The sequence below is a fragment of the Beta vulgaris genome, chromosome 6 (genome assembly GCF_026745355.1).
Source record: "Beta vulgaris subsp. vulgaris cultivar EL10 chromosome 6, EL10.2, whole genome shotgun sequence".
Taxonomy (NCBI): Eukaryota; Viridiplantae; Streptophyta; class Magnoliopsida; order Caryophyllales; family Amaranthaceae; genus Beta; species Beta vulgaris.
The window spans coordinates 14,933,237-14,952,910 of NC_079207.1; the positions used below are offsets into that span (position 1 = coordinate 14,933,237).

Here is a 19,674-nt window from a genome sequence, read left to right on the forward strand (position 1 = left end):
ATATGTTAAGTTTGGATTATTTATCCACTTTCCACCATGGTGAAGTACAATACAAGGTGAGATATCCATACCTAACAAAGAAAAGAAAAACATAATAAACAAGCAGGAGTCCTAATTCACATTGATTTAGTTTGATTGAATGGAGTTTGATTGTCATTGAAAAAAAAACATAATAAACAAGCAGGAGTCCTAATATCCATGTGATGAACAATATTAGAAAGACTTGTTGTGGAATATGTTAGAAAAACTAGTTTGATTGACTGGAGTCCTAATTAACTTGAGAATGCAGCACCATTTTTACGAAATTCCAGTCAATCAAACTAATGCTTCAACTTGAAAAAACCAATTGTCTTTCTAACATATTCTAATATTTCCCATCACATGCATATTATTAATCATTAATTCAACAATAGAATTTCATGATCAACAGACAAAAGCTTTTGCCTAATTCACCCAAAAATACACTGTATAAACTTCTAATTAACCAGTTGAGAAAACAATTAGAAAGACACAGCATCGCAATAAGCAACCAACATAGGATCAATTTGGAAAGAAAATCATGAAATTCAACGTAATCCGTTTTGAGCTTTCAACACCTCAACCCATAAAATTCTCTAATTTGCAGAAAATTGCGAAAACAAATTAAAGAAAAGAGTGATATAATATCTTACCTTGAATTATTGGGTAGATAATTAACCTTTAAATTCCTTCTCAATCGCAAGTGATTGATAATTTGCCCAGAAGAGTGTTTTGAAGAACAGAGAGAAATATGAAAAGTTGAACTTGTGGAAGGGTTTTGCCAAGTTAATTTTTTTTGGGTTAAAATTACTCATATGTATTTTGGCTTTTGGCGTAAAAAAAATATTATGGCAATTTTTTTAATTCATAAGTTAAGGCCCACTACTATGGTTAAACTATGGTTAAATTCTCAGGAATATGGATTGAGTACCTAAAAGGTGAAAAAAAAATAGGGAGTACCTAAAAGGTGAAAAAGTTAAAAGGTTAGTCCCTAACTATATCCTTAACTCAGCTTTTTGACATTAGAGGTTATGGAATGAGTGGGACAATTGCATTTATATCCTAAAGTTGTTGATTACGTTAATAAACAATAAAAGATATAACAATAAATTATGCACATGTCCTTTTTGGTCATTTTACACAATTATGTAACAATCAACTATCAACTATTTACCAAATATTTTTGTACAAACTGGTAGTCAAATAAGCTAATACAATCAGCTAACAATTAAAAGCTACTCCCTCCGTTTCCTAAAGATCTTCCCACTTACTGTTCCTACAGATACCAAGGAAAATCAAGTTGTGTGGGGCATGGTGTGAGTAAAGTAGGAGAGAGAAAGGGGTTAAGATAAATAAACAAATAAAAAGGGGTTAAGTAAGGGCATGGTGGGGCATGGTGGGGCATGGTGTGGGGGCATGGTGGGGCATGGTGTGATACCAAGGAGTATTCGTTAATTACCAAAAATCCTATGTTATTGCGACTCCCTTATTTAACAGATGAAGAAATTTATATATGGTTCTCGTGGTGTGAGCATAATAAGAATTAATATATAAGATGAAATTCTAATTATTAATAACATATATAGTCATAAAAAAAGGCATCAATTTTGTCATGTTTTCTAATAATTAATATTGCTATTTAAAAAAATCGATGTTTGTAACTTATCTCTTGGGGTTTATATGCAGTACGAGCTTACATGCAACAAGAAAAATTATTATAGATGTACACGACGTTTACACTATAAATCAATAAACATACTTTTTAGGAATAATTGATATGAATAATCCAAGCTTTCATCTGCAGGTAGTAAAAATCAACAATCTGAGTTAGAGATGTTAGGATTATTGCAAATATGAGTAAAAGTTGAAAGTATTTATATCAATTGTAAATTGTTCCTTATTTGTTGAGTTAAAGGAGCCTTTTTCTTTATTTCTTACATATTTCTCTTTTATTTTTTAATTATCTCCTATTCACAAATTTCTTTGATTTTCATTATTAATAATAGATTCTAAACAAATAGGAGTGTTGCTCTGAAAAGAAGATAATACTTCTTTCATTCATTTTTGGTTGAAACTGTTATTCTATTATGAACCATAGACCAACTATAAGAAGGGGGGGTTTGAATTGTAGTTGAGAGGAAATTTTCAAATTTAGATTGTGAAATTAAAGTAACTTAAAAACAAAAGAAAAAAACACACGAGATTTTTAATAGGAAACTTCATAGGCCCAATACAAAGAAAAACCTTAACCACGAGTAATTTTGACTCAATACTCACTTTATAATAATAGGCTTAAAGACTCTTTTTTACAACCTATTAATGAACCTTTCTCTGTTCCTAAAGTAACTTGTTCCCGGTCACTTAGTTCCCCCTGAACTGATGACACTCACTTTGAATTCATTCAAAATCTTCTCTTTTCTCTCTTTCTTTCTCTCTCTTGAATACAAGAATAATCTCTGATTTTTCTCTTACCCAAACACTTTGAATATTTCACAAGTATGTTCGTTAAATATGAGAGAAAATTACAGGAAAACCTTTCGAAGTTAATATTGAATCTTTGCTCAATAAAGTGATAAGTTTCCTTCGGGCAATTTTCCTCTAATATAGCTGCTGCTATTTCTTCTTTTGGAAATGTAATGTTCCACGTTCTCCTAGCTGAACTTCTATACATCGCCCCACAATTACTTAAAATAGCCCAAAAAATAGTTGAAATTACCTCAATAACCTTTTCCTTTTTTTTCTTAAATCATCACCACCCACCTCTTGCCAAGCACCCACCACCACCACCCACCTCCTAACAGACTATCACCACCACCACCACCCACCTCCGATCCTGCCACGACAAGCCCTTAACCTTGAGTTCTCTCTCTCCTTCTCAAGCCCTTAACCCCTTAGGTCTCCCTCTCCTTCTCAGGCGACGACCACCTCTGCTATGTCCACCACCCCCGACTTCCGAGGCCTCGCTGGTCCACCACCCCCGACGACCTGAGACCAAGGCCACCAGCGGACCGCTCTCCCTCGACCCTCAATTGATTTTCACGAAATTTTTTTAGGATTGGGCGAACGTCCTCGGTGGATATTCGCCCCATGGTCGGAACGTCTGGCCTGGACGTTCCGGCCATGAGTGGAACGTCCACCGCGGACGATCGCCCCATGGCCGGAACGTCCAGGCCAAACGTTCTGACCATGGGGCGAACGTCCAGGCCAAACGTTCCGACCATGGGGCGAACGCCCACCGCGGACGTTCCCCCAATCCTAAAAAAAAAATCGCGACAATCGTATGTGGGTGATGGTGGTGGTTGGGGAGGTAGGTGATGGCGGTGGAGGGTCACAGGTGGCAGTGGAGAGGTAGGGGGCGGTGGTGGGTGGTGGGGGTGGTGGGTGGTGTGGAAAAGAGGAAAGTGTAAAATAGTCCGAAAAAATGAATTTGGGGCGATTTTAAGTAATTTTTGGGCGTTAACAAACCTCTCTTCTAGATGAGCGCTTGTAACGTTATGGAGATCATGGCCTGCACACGTTCCACAAACATTGCAACGGTAACAAACCACCTTCCACTATCCGTTAGTGGGCGAATTTCCAACGAGTGGGTTGAGTTAGTTGGAGAGCTTCAAACAGTTGGCTTAACATATATATATATATATATATATATATTATATATATATATATATATATATATATATATATATATATATATATATATAATATATATATATATATATATATATATATATATATATTTACTTTTGAATTTTTTATATTTTACAAAATAAAAACTACATAACAACCCAAGTGTTTGTTGGCCATTGTGGCATCATCAAAACATAAAATACAACAAAATCATTTGAAATTTTGCAATATTACTCACTTACATTTGACCATATTTAGTAATTTATATATAAGGCAAAATATAATCACATAAAATCTTATTAAATTCATCTTAATATTTTAAATATCTATAATCATAGATGTGAATGATTAACTTAAAATTATACATTGACAAGCATAAAAGTCTAACAATCTGCAACTAAAACTGAATTGAGGTATAATCTAACAAATTATTCGAATCATTAATTATCAAAGGTTAAAAAAGGAAATCAATGTCAAACACACCAGCTTCTGACTGTAACACAAGATCCTATCAGGTACAAAAAAAATCCATCAGCTACCAACATGAGAGGAAAAAAATCACTACATCAAATAGAAGCAGAAACAATCAGACTCCGTCTCATTTCTTCAGCCATCATATTGGCCCTCGGCAAATTTATTCTCCGGGTAAAACGTCGCCACGACTTCATTGCCACCAAACTTCCTTCCATTCATACCGACTCTGGCCCTTGAAGAACTCTCTATATCAGCATACTCCAAGAACACCTGAAACCACGTTAAAAGCAGAGTGCATTGAGACACACCGAAACGACCAACATATAAGGAAAGAGCTAGTTAAACAGAAGAAAAAGGTTATTTACCAAACCCTTCCCTACTATAAACAAGAGGCATGTTGACCCTTTAACCCTTTGTTTTGTGAACTATGGTATTCCCAATATGAGCAAAGAATATAACTATACCTTTTCATTATATAGACATTGACTAAATAGCCTTTCTCTTAGAGAAAGCATGATTACAAATGTGGTACGCCCTCATTTTCATATAAGTTCCCGCTTTACTAACTTTTCTTATCCCATAAAAGTACATTTTGTCACTTCAGCCACCAACTTACTTATAAAATACAATTGCAACTTTGCAAACTATAAATGTAATTCAACTTGTCAGTTCCAAATACCAGTATCATAACTAACAACTCCTAAACCAGTCTCCATAACCTTAAATGAAATACCTATTTTGCAATAAAGGGAGTACAGACTTACAGTATTAGTGATTCAACAGAAACAAGTAACAACTACCATAAATGAATGACCATGCGGCATTAGACAGAACTAACCTTTCCAAGCCCTGGTGAAGGCTCTCCATTTGGATGCGGTCTCGGGATGGCAACACTTAATAAAGAGCCTACAACACAAGAAAAAGAAATATATTACATATATGGTTCTCACTGAAATGAAAACAATCAATGCAGACAAGAACACAGAAAAATGTATAACCTTTCTGCAAAATAACCACAACTCTTCACAGTAGAATATGGAAATATAAAACAGCATTAACACACAAATAAAGATGTACAATACAAACAACATATCTATCTAGATCAGAAAAAAGTTACAAAGAAAGTACCAAATCGTGTCCCCTCTTGTCTCATGTCATCAAGGATATCTTCAAATTCCTCGTCATCTTTGAGCTCATCGATATTTACACAGTTGGTTAAGCACACAATCTTGGTGGGAAGGCCACCAGGCTGCAATATCATTTTCTGCAAAGGTAAAACAAGCGTGTCAAGAACTTTTTCTTTTTTTTAAAAAAAAAAAAAAGCACTAAAATAGAAAATGTGACATAGCTACAAACATGATCAGGACAAACAACAGCCAATATGGAAGAATTGCCACGATACACGGGCATTTCATTGACACTGCCGCTCAACTACAAGGGTGAAATAAGCCATCTTACAAAAAATCACACTTTACAAGCTCCTGTCTTGAGATATCAACTTAGCTACGGCAGCAGCTATTCGAATTAATATAATAAATAGAACATGAACCGCATATCACCTGCAGTGCAATCTGCTGCTGAGCATGCATGTACACACTTTCTTGCTCCGGCTTTGGTTGCTGAGCACCCTGGTTTGCACGCCTAACGGTAAGGGTTTTATCTCCCATTTTGATTCCATTGAGTGCTTGACAAACAATATCTGTAACAGACAGATCTTGGTACACACAGAATGCATAGCCTTTTGAATTTCCAGTTTCTCTGTCTTTGACAAGATCAAAACCCCGAAGTGCTCCAAAGGACTCCAACAACTCCCGCACTTGAGCCTCAGTAAAGTAATAAGGAAGCCCGCCCACAAAGATCCTGTCAGGACCCTCAAGACCACCTGCAGAACCTGGTGTCAAGCCAACAGCACCTAGGTTCAGGTTCGGATTAGGCTGACTTGGACCCAATGCTGCCGCGAGGGATGGATTGTAGTCACTGGGTCTCCTCACCTTAACCGGAGTCCCCTGCAAAAGCAAGACCATAGGAATGCTATCAAAAATAATATCACTATTTTTATTCTACGCACACCAGCCTCCAGAAGTTAGGAGGAGACACAGAGAGGCACATATAGATCAAACCATACAGGGGTCCCAGAGTCCATACTCATTATAAAAACCGTGAACCAAGAAATGAAAATAATTTACCTCAAATGTGATACCGTCTAGCGCCATAGCATTACTAGCTTCCTCTACAGATCGCATCTCCACAAAAGCGAACTTCTTTTCATGGTTAATATATACATTGACAACAGCATCACCTGAACATGCACAAGGTGTATAACAATCATTTATGATTTATCTTTATACAACACTAACAACCTGTATACAGTAATTTCATAAAGCTTCGTGCTCCTACCCGGGCCTGCAGTATTTCCTGCAATTGCGGCCATAACATGGCTGAAAAAGGTAGCGACAGACTGTGGCACAACACGTTAAGCCAAAAATTATCAACAGAAAAAGGTTAAATAATACAAAGGGGTAAAAAGGATGTACAATCTGACGATAATAACAATTAAAAACCTGTTCATTAGCTGTTGGGGGTAATCCTCCTACATAAACACGTCGAGCATGCCGAGTAGCCTGTAATTTCATACCAACTATGAGAATTTTGATGTATAAACTAAAGAAGAGATCCTAAAGCAAAATATCATCTCAGTTAACCTGCTGAGTCATTGCTTGAACAGGCATGACAGGAAGAGTTCCAAGCTGCATCTACAAAACAAGAGAACATGAAGGCCTAATGGTAGAAAACAAACAATAGCATGAACCATACAATTAAGATACACATACCTGCCCTGGTGTCAAGGGGAAAATATTGGGAAAAACCCCAGGAACAGGAGCTGTTGTAATCGGGGCTGTATAGAGTACAAAATTGTCATATTTCTATAGAAGCACCAAGTACATCGATGCTCAAAATGAAAAACCCACATCCTTATTGACCTTTTTCAAGATAAAATCACACATCCTATTTCGTTTTAAGTAAATATATGAATCCTTTCAATTAAAAGATTTTCTTTGGTCACATATTCATCAAATTTTCTAGATATAATTGATCTCAACTAGATAATGTACACGGCAGTTGCAGGGATTAATTAGAAATACTACAGAAACACACATTAGGGGCCAGTTAAAGATGAACAAAACCCAACCTGAGCACTCGTTCTTCCTTGTACATTAAAGCTACAGAAGTCGGCTCACACCCAATGTCAGCACAGTGGGGCAAGTAGCCCAACATAACCTTCTTACAACAAAAAAAAGACACAAACAAGAAACAAACACCAAAAGAAAAGAACAAACCAAAAACTTCTTTCAGTTCCAGAGTTATTTGACTTAATAAGTATAATGAGAAAAATAAATAAAAACCACCGTCCATCTGCAAACACTCCATCAGGCCCAGTAAAGCAAATAAGAAGTGGATGAATAAGCTTACCCAATGAAAGCATGTAATTTGATACGAACTTTCCACACTAAAGCAAACAAAAAAGAAGCAGTAGTTATAAACATAAATCTATGTTCAGAGAAAAGGATAATAGTCAGACCTCCAATGGTAGGAGCCGCAGCAATCATTGCAGTTGGTGGGGCCATGTCAAACCCGCTTATCCTTTTACTGCTAGCACACAAGAATAGTCAATCGAAAGAGACATGATACCATTAGAGGTAACAATATACGTAGCTATCAGTAACAACTTCATAAAGGATCCCCATGCTAACAAACATATTGAAAAACAAGCCAAAAGTTAAGTGCTCAAAAAGATATTCTTGGACAAATTAAATCTAAAAGCTAGATGAACACGAACAAGGAGCAGAAAAACTGAGGACCATTTGCTAAAACAGGCGGGAATCCCATACCATTTACGAAATTAAGCACAAGGCATAAGCCATCCATTGTATAGCACTCAATAGGATATAATAATTTGATATCTATCACACAAGTCACCGACAAAGGACTAAACATGAATTGTAATCACCCTTAACAGCATAAAATTATCATTTTTCCATATAGCATATAATTATCTACTAATCAATGCATAAAATCGTAAATTTGGTTGGACAAAGTTAGGCAAATAACCAGTAATAGAGTTAGAGATATACTTCCTATATAATATATCAACCAATATCATTTATCTTCAAGCAAAGGGACCAGCTTCCACCATTTGACGCATGCTTATTCTCTAAATTCAGATTGTTAATTGACAATCATATGAAATCGAGAAGATACTACTCAACCTTAGACCGAAATGCTGCGAGAGCCTAGTGAATCAGGATAGATTACACAAGAACAGGTATAAAATATCATCCAAACATATGTTACTGACCAAGCTACCTGTATAAACCACAAACACTCTATCCAATATAATATCAGCACATCTTAACATCAGCTTTTATAACGATTTTAGAGAGGAACGTGAAAAGATTGGGTCAGAGATTAGAAATTTTACCTCTTAGAACGAGAACGTGATCGTGATCTTGACCTTGAACGAGAGCGTGAACCTGATTTATGATGAGATCTGGCCCTAGAATGAGATCGAGAACTACGTTTGTGTCTGTCCTCTCTGTCTTCATCATGATCCCGCCGTCTAATTAGAAAAACGCATCTCAAACTCATCAGGAAAACAAGGGAGGAATCTTATACTTTTTGACAGAAACCAACAAAAATCAATGTCCAAATTCACAAACCAAAACTCAACATAAATAAGTTGAATATTATACACAAACCTGTCATGATCTCGGCTACTATGGCGATAATCATCATCTTCCATGCCTCTGCTCCGCTCCCTTCTCTCACTCCTTTCTCTATGTCGGGAGCTATGGCGATCACGCTCTCTATCCCTATCCCTATTCCTGTCCCTACTCCTTTCTTTGTCTCTATCTCTGTCCCTACTCTTTTCTCTGTCTTTATCTCTGTCTCTGTCTCTGTCCCGGTCCCTCTTCCCTTCTTTGTCTCTGTCTTTTTCCCTTTCTTTTTCCCTGCTTCTTGTAGACTCCTCCTGACTTTGTGAATCATGCTGCAACATATGTTTTCATCAGAAAGTTTCGAACAGAACATTTAACAAGAAAATCATAAGAAGAACCACAGACCATCAGGATATGTTATCATATTGCATGAACACCGTCCTTTAAATGGACAGTATCAACCCATTAGAAAGAGAAATGGCACTTTACTTCGATAAAAATAGAAAGACTCAAAGACGACACAACACACAAGTGTCACCAAACGATGGAAAGTCCCAAACTCAGAAGAACGGTCATTCAATTCAATACACTCATTGCTACTGCAGCATCTATACATCCACTACAACCAATAATGTTTTGCAATCTTAGTAAGTAGGCACTGTTCTTTTCAACTTCAGAAAATTACAGTGAGTAAAACCAATTTTAAGCAGCAAAATTCAAATTTAGTCACTAAAACTCAATAGTTGCATATGTGGGAAACAGCAGCGATTCAGTAAAACTAGCAATTTCAATTGATAAAAAAAATCAGTTTTATCTAGTCAAAATCATTCCAGTATACTAAAAATCAGGTGAAGAGAACGGGCATTACTATAGAAATACAGAAAATCTCCATTTCCTTAAATAAGAAAGCTGCAAGAAATTTCATTTCAACTATTAGTATCAGGCTATCAGCTCTCCAGTTAGTTTCTCCTAATGTCCACAGAAGTACAGAACTATGCGCCTCCTACTCAATTAGCAAGTCAGGTAATCAAGACAAATCATTTTAAAATTACAAATAAAAATTTCTCTTCTTTCTCTGTCCATACACTATGAGAGAGATTTTGTCCTTATACTCAATGATTCCACTGTCCACTCACACAAAATCAACTTAAACCCTGTTACCTTTCTCTTACCCATACATTCCGTTTAGTCAGCGATACTAAAGAGTGGTAATGGTGATGGTTTCTAGTGCAAATTTGTGAAGGCATTTCCTTGTTAACATCCATGGTAAAGCTATTTTACCCCAAAATACCTATTTTCTATTACCATCCATTACCACTTGGGGAGGTGGTATTCACTGATGATGGAAATTTATAAAGGAAAACACATGTTTTGACATCAAGTTACATTACGATGGCGGTTAACATTGTAATGTCTTCACAAACTTACACTTAAAAGCATTACCATTACCACAATTTAGTACCACTAACCAAACATGCCGATAGAGTTATATCTTAGTGTTCTTCTAAATTCCTTTCTCATAAAAGTATTTATTTGTTTGGTATAGTCCATATCACAATCAACTACCCCGTCTAAGTTTATCACCTTGATGATGTACAATACTGACTGTATATTCGCGAATGAATTTAAAGCAACTACGATTTTGTGCACATATAAATACTTCCTCCGTGTTATTTTCTAGACGTTACAATTCGACTTTTGCGCTATTCACAGAGTACCACTGACCCGAAAGAAAACCCTAATCAACAAATACTAAAATATGGACATAATTCGTCGACAATTGCTAAATACAACTTCGTTTAATTCAGGAAAGTAAGTAATCTAGCGTAAAAAAATTGAACTAAGATTAAATATATGCTAAAACCCTAATAAAGATGTGAAGAAATTAATTGAGAAAATATAAGGAAGATCTAAGAGAAGAGAAAAAATACGCGTGATTTGGAGTCGTGGTGGTTGTCGGGGGCATCGACATGAGCGGCGCTGGTTTCCCGCGGCGGCGAACCGTGTTCTTGTCCGTTATTCTCGTATCTGTCGTCGTACGACATCGTTTGAGCTTGTATTTCTCTCTCTCTCTGTCTCCCGTGCGCGCAGGTGTTCTAAAGAGCTCTGCTTGGCTTCTATTTCTTGCCTCCGAAACTAGTAACGCAGAGGCCAGAGGGTTGTAATACTTGTAACTAAAGCGTTAAAAAACTTGCTCAGCAATGCCCTAGAATTAGATTGCGGAAAATAAATTTGAAATTTTTGGTTTTACCAACTTTTTATATTATACTCTTTATCATATTTTTTTTAGGATTGTTTGTGAAAAACTATCTTATAATTTCAATTTTTTTACGAAAAATTATCTGATAAAAAAAATGTTGTGAAAAACTATCTAATAAATTATTTTTTTGTTGTAAAAGACTTTATTTTCTAAGATGTTTCAAAGACCTTACATATTGGAATAATATATCTTTTCTATTCTATTCATTTTTTTTTCTTTCTCTCAACTTTCCATTTATCCATATCCTTTTTTTTTTAATTTTGTTTTGTTTGGCAATAAATCTAATTAATTTTAATTGTTTATGCCAAACAAAAATGGAGTTGCTACAATGATAGGACTAAACTAGCGTATCTTGACTGCTTTTTGGGATCTGGATACTGTGATGCGATTAGTTGGTTATTAGTTCTATGCACTGAAATTGGGGAGTTGATTCAGATTTCCGGCATTGACCAAGTCACATGAGTTGCACATGTGTTTTTAAAAACCCCTAGTATAACATTTTTCCCAAATTTTCCCAGTTTACAGACTTCTCGACTGCTCTTCCATTATTTCGTTATTACTATCTTGAAGACACTCTTTGAATCATTAAATGCATTGATTGAAAGCAAAACTATGTAAAATTGTCTTTTCTTGTTGTTTTTATCTTTCTTTTTCATCTAAAATAGTATCGTTAAGGCAAAGAAGAAGGTACGCCATCATCGCGACTTTGACTATGGAATAGGTAAGTAGCAGTTTATTATTAGCCTTATTTTGTACGAAAATAAAATTTAATTTTAGCTGATAATCAACCCATCTCAGGCAGGGTGACCGCTGCAATTTGGACCTTGTACCTGGATGCACGTATCCAAGTTCACCTATGTATGACCCATTCGCCAATGTAGATGACGGGTCATGTCCCTTGTATTTAACTAGGATTGCTCTTGTAATGGGAGATATAATGTACTAGTCTAATCTTCATCTTTTATGAGAAATGTAAGTGTTAGTTTTTTGTCAAATTGAGCTATGTATTGCATTACTTTCTTGTGTATAATTAGTACTTCAATGCAATACCAATAAAATTCAACAACATCAAAAACTAATTATTTTAGAGATTACATCAACAAAAAAAAACTTCCTTTTGAACCATACATGAGCATATTCGTACTTGTAATAACACAAAAGTTCAGAGAAAGCTAGGAAAAACTAAGTTACTAATTGCCAGCCATACTTATTTGGGAAATGCATGAAGGATTAATAGAAGTGCTTGCTTGGCTTGAGATGCTGTTGTAGGTTGTTGTACTGGACTATGTGTTTGTGCTGCTACTGGTAGTTATACAGTAGAGGCAGTTGAAGTATTGCTTGTCAGAATACTGCTTCACCTATGTATGTCTTTGTTTCGTTGGCCTCCCGCCCTTTATATTTGGATCAATTGATGGTGGCTTTGTTGGATTTTTACACGCCATCTTGTTGTGGCCTAATCCACCACAATTGGTACCCTTATTTTGCTTCTTGATCCTGATTATCAATTGGCTCTCCTATCCCTCACCTGGTTCTTTGATTCTTTTTTTTAGCTCAGGCCTACCTGTCATCTTTCTATAAGGTGGGGGTAAAGGTATTAGGAGGTTGGTTTTAGGCCATTGATCATTTACTGACATAGGGTGAAACGAAGGACCATAAGTCTTAGAGTAAGTTGACACATGATATGCCTCATGCACAAAATCTTCTATATTAAGCCTCTGTCTCACTATACATGCTAAAGCATGATAGCAAGGGACGCCCTGTAAATCCCACTTGTAACAACCACATATCTTTTTAATTAAATTCACTACATATGTCTCTCCAGTCTGAGTTTCATTAGTTTCTTTCCTTGATTTCTTTGATTATGCTTTTCTTTGTAGATTTAGATTTCATTATTATTCCATGATAGAGTAGTTTTTATTTTCTAGAGTTTGGGAATCCATGTTTAATTTATATGATATGATTATTTATTGATATTTATTGATGATTTAATTAGTTACTTATTTCTCTAATTGATTATGTTTTTATTGTTAATCTTGCAATCTGATCAATTGTCTGATTAAATATTGCTAATATCGAGTTATAGATCGAGAGATAGTACTCTTTAGAGGCTTACCTATAATTAGAAAATCTTATTATGTTAAGCGATTGTACTAGCATATGTTGATTTGAGAGCGTTAAGACCCGACCGTAGGATTAACTTGTGCTCTAGATATCTGATTAATTGAACTATTGATGATATTTTGATAGATTATAGTTATAAACACGGTGAACCATTACCCTAGATCCTTTTTACTTTGATTTTCTTTATTTATTAGTTTAGAACTTTAGTATTCATATTCCTGATCTTATTTAGTTTATCTATATCTTAGAAACTAGATTAAAACGATCATCTCTATGTGGATTCGACCCTACTTACCCTACTACATTGTTAGAAGGTTTTGCAGGAATTATTTTTGACAGGTGTACTACAGCCTACCATGGATGTTACAAAGAAATGCAAGCTTGATGGGTCCTTGGACAAGTATGAGGCTAGACTTATAGTTGGAGGATATCGCCAAAAGAAAGATTTAGACTTCTTTGATACCTATTCTCCGGTGACCAAAGTAGCCACCATTAGAGCATTAATTGCACTTACATCTATTCGTGATTTAATTGTGCATCAAATGGATGTAAAAATTGCATTTTTGAATGGTGGGTTAAATGAGGAGATCTATATGAAGCAACCCGAATGATGTAAGGTTCTTGGTCAAGAGGTTAAGGTATGCAAGCTTATTAGATCTTTGTATGGTTTAAAACAAGCACCAAACGATGGTACGATAAGTTTCATCAAACTATTACTTCAAATGGTTTTTTTTGTAAATGATTATGATGCTTGTGTTTATTCCAAATTTGATGAGTTGGTTGGTTTTCATATGTCTATGTGTGGATGATATGTTAGTCTTTGGGACCAATATAGATGTAGTAAATGCAACTACGAGTTTCCTAAATTATTATTTTGAGATGAAGGATTTAGGAGAGGCTGATGTTATTCTTGGAATCAAGATTACTAGAAAGTCATATGGAATATCTTTAAATCAATCTTATTATATTGAGAAAATATTAAAGAAGTTTGATCAATTTGATTGTATTCCCGTGAAAATCCCATATGATTCTAGTTTTCATTTGAAAAAGAATAAGGGTGATATATTGTCACAAGAACAATATGCAAAAATAATGGGTAATACAATGTTCTTGATGAATTAAACTAGACCTGATATAGCTTATGCTGTTAGTATAGATTGAGCAGGTATACTTACAATCCTAATCGGAAGCATTTGGGTTCCTTGATTAGATTGTTGAAGTATCTAAAAGACACCATCAATTAGGGTCTACATTATCAAAGGACACCTTGTGTCGTTGAAGGATTTTGTGATGCTAATTGGGTGTCGGATAATGATAAGATATAATCTACTAGCGGTTATGTTTTTACTCTTGCTGGAGGAGCTATATCATGGAAATCATCTAAGCAAACATGTATTGCCAATCTACAATGGGATCTGAGTTTATTACTTTAGAATTGGCAGGTCAAGAAGTTGAATGGATAAGGAGTTTGCTTGCTGATATTCCATTGTGGGGGAAGCCAGCTCCACCAGCACTAGTGGAAAAATGAAGAAGGGTTGCGCTGAAAAAGACTTGTAGGGCTGCGCTTTTTGACAGCAACCCTTTCAATAGCAGCCCTTCACTTTTTAAGTAGGGCTGCGCTAGACAAGCGCAACCCTTCACAAGGAAGGGTTGCGCTTTTACCTAAAAAGCGCAACCCTTCCTACAAAAAAAAATTAATTTTTTTTTTCCGACAGTTTTTACTATTAATCTCACATTTTCTAAATTTTAACATTTGCATTAAACTTTAAAGTAAACCATCCAAATCCAGAAGAGAAGAAATTATAGATCTACAATGCAACTAAACTCAAAACAAACAAAAAAACGAAACGAAAATGAAAAAAAGGAACAAAAACTAATATACAAAAGAGAAGAAATTATAGACCTGAAAATACAAGACATTAATCAAAACAAAGATTAAGAAACTATAGATCTGAAAATACAAGAACTACCTCCAAACATTAACCTAATAATGTTTAAATGCATAAAACAAAACCCTAATACATAATTAAGGGAAAAAAAATTCGGAAATACTTAAAATGCGTATTTGGAGCCTTAAACGAACTCGGATGGCTTAAAAAGCCTAAACATCACAGCATAGCAGTGGGTTCGACTCGTTGGCCCGTTCCGCTTCCGAAAAGGTATCACAATCGACAATCGGACTCCGTCGGCATGATTAGTGCAAATCATTTCAGGGTTTTTGTCGCAACGTTTCTGGGAGTTTTTGAGAGAGAAGAGAGGATGAGAGAGAAGGAGGAAAGGAAGGAGGGACGTGAGAGAAGGAGGAAAAGGGAGGAGGGACGTGAGAGAGGAGAGAGAATGAGGGATAATATATTTGACGAAGCCCGCTTAATATTTGAAGCCCGCAAATTTTTTATTTCAAATTTTTTTAAGGGTTGCGCTTCTCTTCAAAAGCGCAGCCCTTCTGCTATGTAGGGTTGCGCTTTTAGGAAAAGCGCAGCCCTTCCTACGCAGCCCTTTCTTTTTTTTCCCCTAGTGCAGCTTCTATGCGATGTGACTCGCAAGCAGCAATTGGGTAGCAAATAATCAAGCGTATAATGGAAATAGAAGGCATATTCGCTTAAGGCATGTCGTAGTTAGAAATTTAATTAGAAATAATGTGTTGTCACTCGATAATGTAAAGTTAGAGAGGAATATTGTTGATCCTCTCACCAAAGGCCTTTGTAGAAAAATGGTGTCGGAGTCAGCACAAGGAAAGGGTTGAAAGCCTGTTGTGGAGTGAATTGTGATGGATACCCTTCTTAAGAATTCCTAAGTTCAAAGGGTTAAACGAAATCACAAAAGAACTCAAGTTATTGTATACTATTACAATTCCTATTAATAAAAGTGATGTAGTATTTTGTTTTAACCTACTGGTATATGTGTAAGGTTGAGCATAGAGCTCTTAATAAGCTCATAGCCTTACTTGAGGTGGTTTGTGACAGTGTAAACTTGATGAACTTACCTATGTGAATGTGGGGGTCACGCCCAATTCCTTATGAGAGTCAGAAGGTTTAGGCTCTGTAGAGCATTCATGAGAATCCAGGCTAACTATGGGGTACTAATATTACAAATTGTGAGAACGTTTCTTGATTTGAAAAAGGTTGAGTGTGCAACTATGCTTTGCTAACTTCATGAAAGGTTCAAAGAAAAATCTACCTATTACGACAGTAAGACACATCTATATACACTGAGTGTCAATTCAAGTCCATAAGATATTGATACTTCAAAACCTAGTATCTATTACCTAGACCATCTTTTTCCACCCCTGTTTCTTTCTATTTTCTTCTTTTGAATCATGTGGGGGATTGTTGGAGTTTATAGTAGAAATTCAAAAGTTTGCTTCAAAAGAATATGAAGAGTCTATTTTATCTTTTATCCCACATTGAAATAATAGAAGGAAAGAGTAAGGTTTATAACCATTACTCTTCCTCTACCCTTTGAGTTGTGTAGCAATGAGGCTTTTAGTTGGTATTTGGTGATATGTGATTACCACATGCGCGCGTCGCTCGCCCGGTCCAGGCCAGGGCCTTGGGGAATAAACTTAACTTAACTATATTTTTGGGTCAATTATTTACCAGCATTTAATGACCGTTTTTGTTAGTCTTAAACTGCAGTTTTCCCCCTAATCTTTCTCTTGATGTTTCGGTTTTTTCCTAATTTCTCTCTTGAACCGCTGCTATTATTCTTCCCATTTATTGACCGTTTTTCCCACGATTTCAGCCATGTCCTGATCTCGTTTGGCTTTCCTCTCCCTATAAATACTAGTATTTTGGTATACATTGACAACACAGAAACACAAAGTTTCTTATTCTCTTCATTTTTCTTTCTCCTTTATTACTCAGGGTAATATTCAAGATCCTTCTTAATCTGCTTTTCTGTCAACACCGAAAATGCAGAAACCGTGTATCCCTGGAGGTTGATTGTTGTGAGTCTGTGTGTTGTTGCGGGGAAAATTTAACTTTAGCGTAGTGATGTTCTCACGCCACGGTTGTCAGATAAGTTTATTTTAATTGTTACCAGTTTACGTTCCTACAAGGCATAGTTCTGTTTCCCCTATAAATAGGCCTGATTTCCATACATATTTAAGGATGGATTTTACACACAACTCTCGACTTTTATTTTTACGAATACCTTACGCACCTCTCTACGAAACATAAATCCTCCATACAAAAACTCATACATTTCAAACACAAACACATTTAATCTACATACATATACATTCAGATTTTCAGGCTTCACGATTGCTCGCCCCGTAGGTTGTCAATCTCCCAGACCCAAGTCATGGTATAATCATGAGGTTCCTTAACTAAATAAATTCTCTATTTTTATATTGAAGTTACCAACTGTTTCTTTCATGATGTAGATCTTTAATATAAAAATCGTCCTTTGTACATTCTAATCCTTTTTATGTACTTTATTTTATATATCCATATTATTATTATTATTATTATTATTATTATTATTATTATTATTATTATTATTATTATTATTATTATTATTATTTATGTATATTATATGTTTGCCTGATTGTTATATGCATGCTTTATTGCTTGTTTATCACCCATGTGTTATTATCATTAATCAAGACCTAAAGAACTGTTCTAATATTAATCAGATTAATTTCAAAAAGCCTGGTAAGTTCCATGTAAATTGATTGCATAATAACATATCACTAAAAAATATTCTTTTTATTTGTTTCCTGAACCAACATAAACTAATTATTTTTAGGGTGCTTATAAACATTATTTGGTTATTCTATTGCATAAACATTGACATGGATCATATTTAGTAGAGACTAGTAATGGGGAATATGGTTCCTGATTGTGTTGTACCCGCACCTTCGAACTCAATCTTTGGTTCATTTTGACCATCTATGGAGTTTAGACGGAAAAATCTACATTGGATAACTCCTTATTTTGTCTCTACGGTTTCTCATATCCAATTAGGTTTATAAGTCTTCCTTTAAACACTTGTTGGAGATTTAAAAATAATTTTCAATATAAATCTTTACAGTGGGGTAGTCAAATGTAACACGCGCTCATCGCGCGTAGACGAAATAAAAACATGCCTACAAGGTTCGATCCCCACTGAGCACTTTGGGAGACGGTTTTCCCTTACCATCCCCTCAATCTCAAAATATTTGTCCGCAAACCCACTCCGGGTTAACCTGCGAGAAGTGCTTGTGTGGCAGGGCCCTTCATCTCACCATGGAGTCCCTAGTGGGTGTAAAAAAAAAATCAGGCTGATAAATAGTAATTATAAGTAGAGATGATAGTGGGTAATGGACCCTACCCGGATTCGTGGATCCAGATCCATTTATTGCGGATCTGGATCCTCAAATTTTGCACCATATGGATCCAGGTAGGATCTGGATCCTCCTTGGAAAAAACAAATCTGGACTGGGTCCTAAATTATTACCCAAATCCAGATGCGTTTACCTGTTTTTATAATAATATTATTATTTAATATTATAATATTAGTTACTAGCTTTTGGCCCGTGCAAAATGCACGGGAATTTTTTGTTTTGTAAGAATATTTACATTCCAACAATACTGAATACGTGCATATATTTCATGTTTGCGTCAAAAGTTGATAAATTATAAGATAATGAATCGTATATTCGATGTTATTTCCCCTTAGATTATGTTATATAAATTTATAAAGTGATTGACTTATTAAAGACATTAACTGCTCCTTTGTCTAACTATGTATTTACTTCTTAAAAGAAATTAGACGTTTAAAGTATATGATATACTTTTTCATTTTTTTTTTCTTTGGCCTAATATTAACTTTCACCCAACAAAATACATGGCCATCTTTATGTAGCAAAACGAATTCTCCCAATTTGAAAATCAGTTGTGCAATTTAGACCCATAAATTTCGATTAGAATAAATTGACCTCTAATGTTTTGTTCCATGTTTAATATCAACCCCATGTTTTTAAAAGATTTAAGGATGTTTTTTAAAAAAATTGATCATATAATTGTATATTGCATTTAACTATACTTTTGCGCACAAAACTTACTCATTTCATGTAAAAGCGTGTACTTTGTGATATTGGTATGATTCTGTTGCGCCATTCCAAGCATAATATACTTTATCTTTTTACACGCTTATATAAAGTGGTTTGCACGACTACACATGTTATTATATGATTGTCTTTTTTTATTTTTATTTTCTCGAAACTGGTTACATAATTAATGGAGTTCTAGTCGTCGACGAATTTTGTTTATGAAATTTGAAAAGAAGGATATTAAGTTAGTTATAAAGCTTTATAATATATGTTGCACGTAAATTAATTAAAATTAGGACTACTAATTTAGATTTAGATAGACTCGTCCAATATATGCAGTTATTCTATGTATTTCTTATTTTGCCACACATTTTTATCAAGTTTTTAAAAATGTTTCAAGTAACTATAAGCTATAAGATGTCTTA

At 35.2% G+C, this 19,674-nt stretch overlaps 1 protein-coding gene across 4 annotated transcripts; it reads right to left on the reverse strand.

Annotated features, from left to right (window-relative positions):
* Positions 1–3,926: 3,926 nt before the first annotated feature.
* LOC104895883 (splicing factor U2af large subunit A) lies at positions 3,927–11,003 on the reverse strand. Of its 4 annotated transcripts, none has more exons than XM_010682524.4 (13): positions 10,766–11,003; positions 8,877–9,166; positions 8,600–8,737; positions 7,700–7,767; positions 6,951–7,015; positions 6,822–6,866; positions 6,681–6,740; positions 6,517–6,577; positions 6,306–6,418; positions 5,679–6,125; positions 5,248–5,383; positions 4,958–5,025; positions 3,927–4,389 (listed from the first exon to the last, which is right to left on the reverse strand). In XM_010682524.4, the coding sequence occupies exons 1-13, from the start codon at positions 10,877–10,879 to the stop codon at positions 4,252–4,254; spliced, it is 1,743 nt and encodes a 580-aa protein (XP_010680826.1). In that variant the 5' UTR covers positions 10,880–11,003; the 3' UTR covers positions 3,927–4,251. The 4 variants fall into 4 exon arrangements, with proteins under 4 accessions (XP_010680826.1, XP_010680825.1, XP_010680828.1 ...); XM_010682523.4 differs by having other exon boundaries at positions 6,822–6,872; XM_010682526.4 differs by lacking the exons at positions 7,700–7,767; positions 8,600–8,737; positions 8,877–9,166; positions 10,766–11,003 and adding an exon at positions 7,310–7,589.
* Between the last annotated feature and the right edge of the window lie 8,671 nt (positions 11,004–19,674).

What these genes read in the sequence shown, in the direction of transcription:
- LOC104895883 (XM_010682523.4), bottom strand. Translation starts at nt 10,879, where the DNA reads ATGTCGTACGACGACAGATACGAGAATAACGGACAAGAACACGGTTCG. An exon ending in ACCACGACTCCAAATCACGC is followed by an intron (nt 9,167 to 10,765) that starts GTATTTTTTCTC and finishes CATATGTTGCAG; the next exon opens with CATGATTCACAAAGTCAGGA. An exon ending in TGCGGCTCCTACCATTGGAG is followed by an intron (nt 7,016 to 7,699) that starts GTCTGACTATTA and finishes TACTCTATACAG; the next exon opens with CCCCGATTACAACAGCTCCT.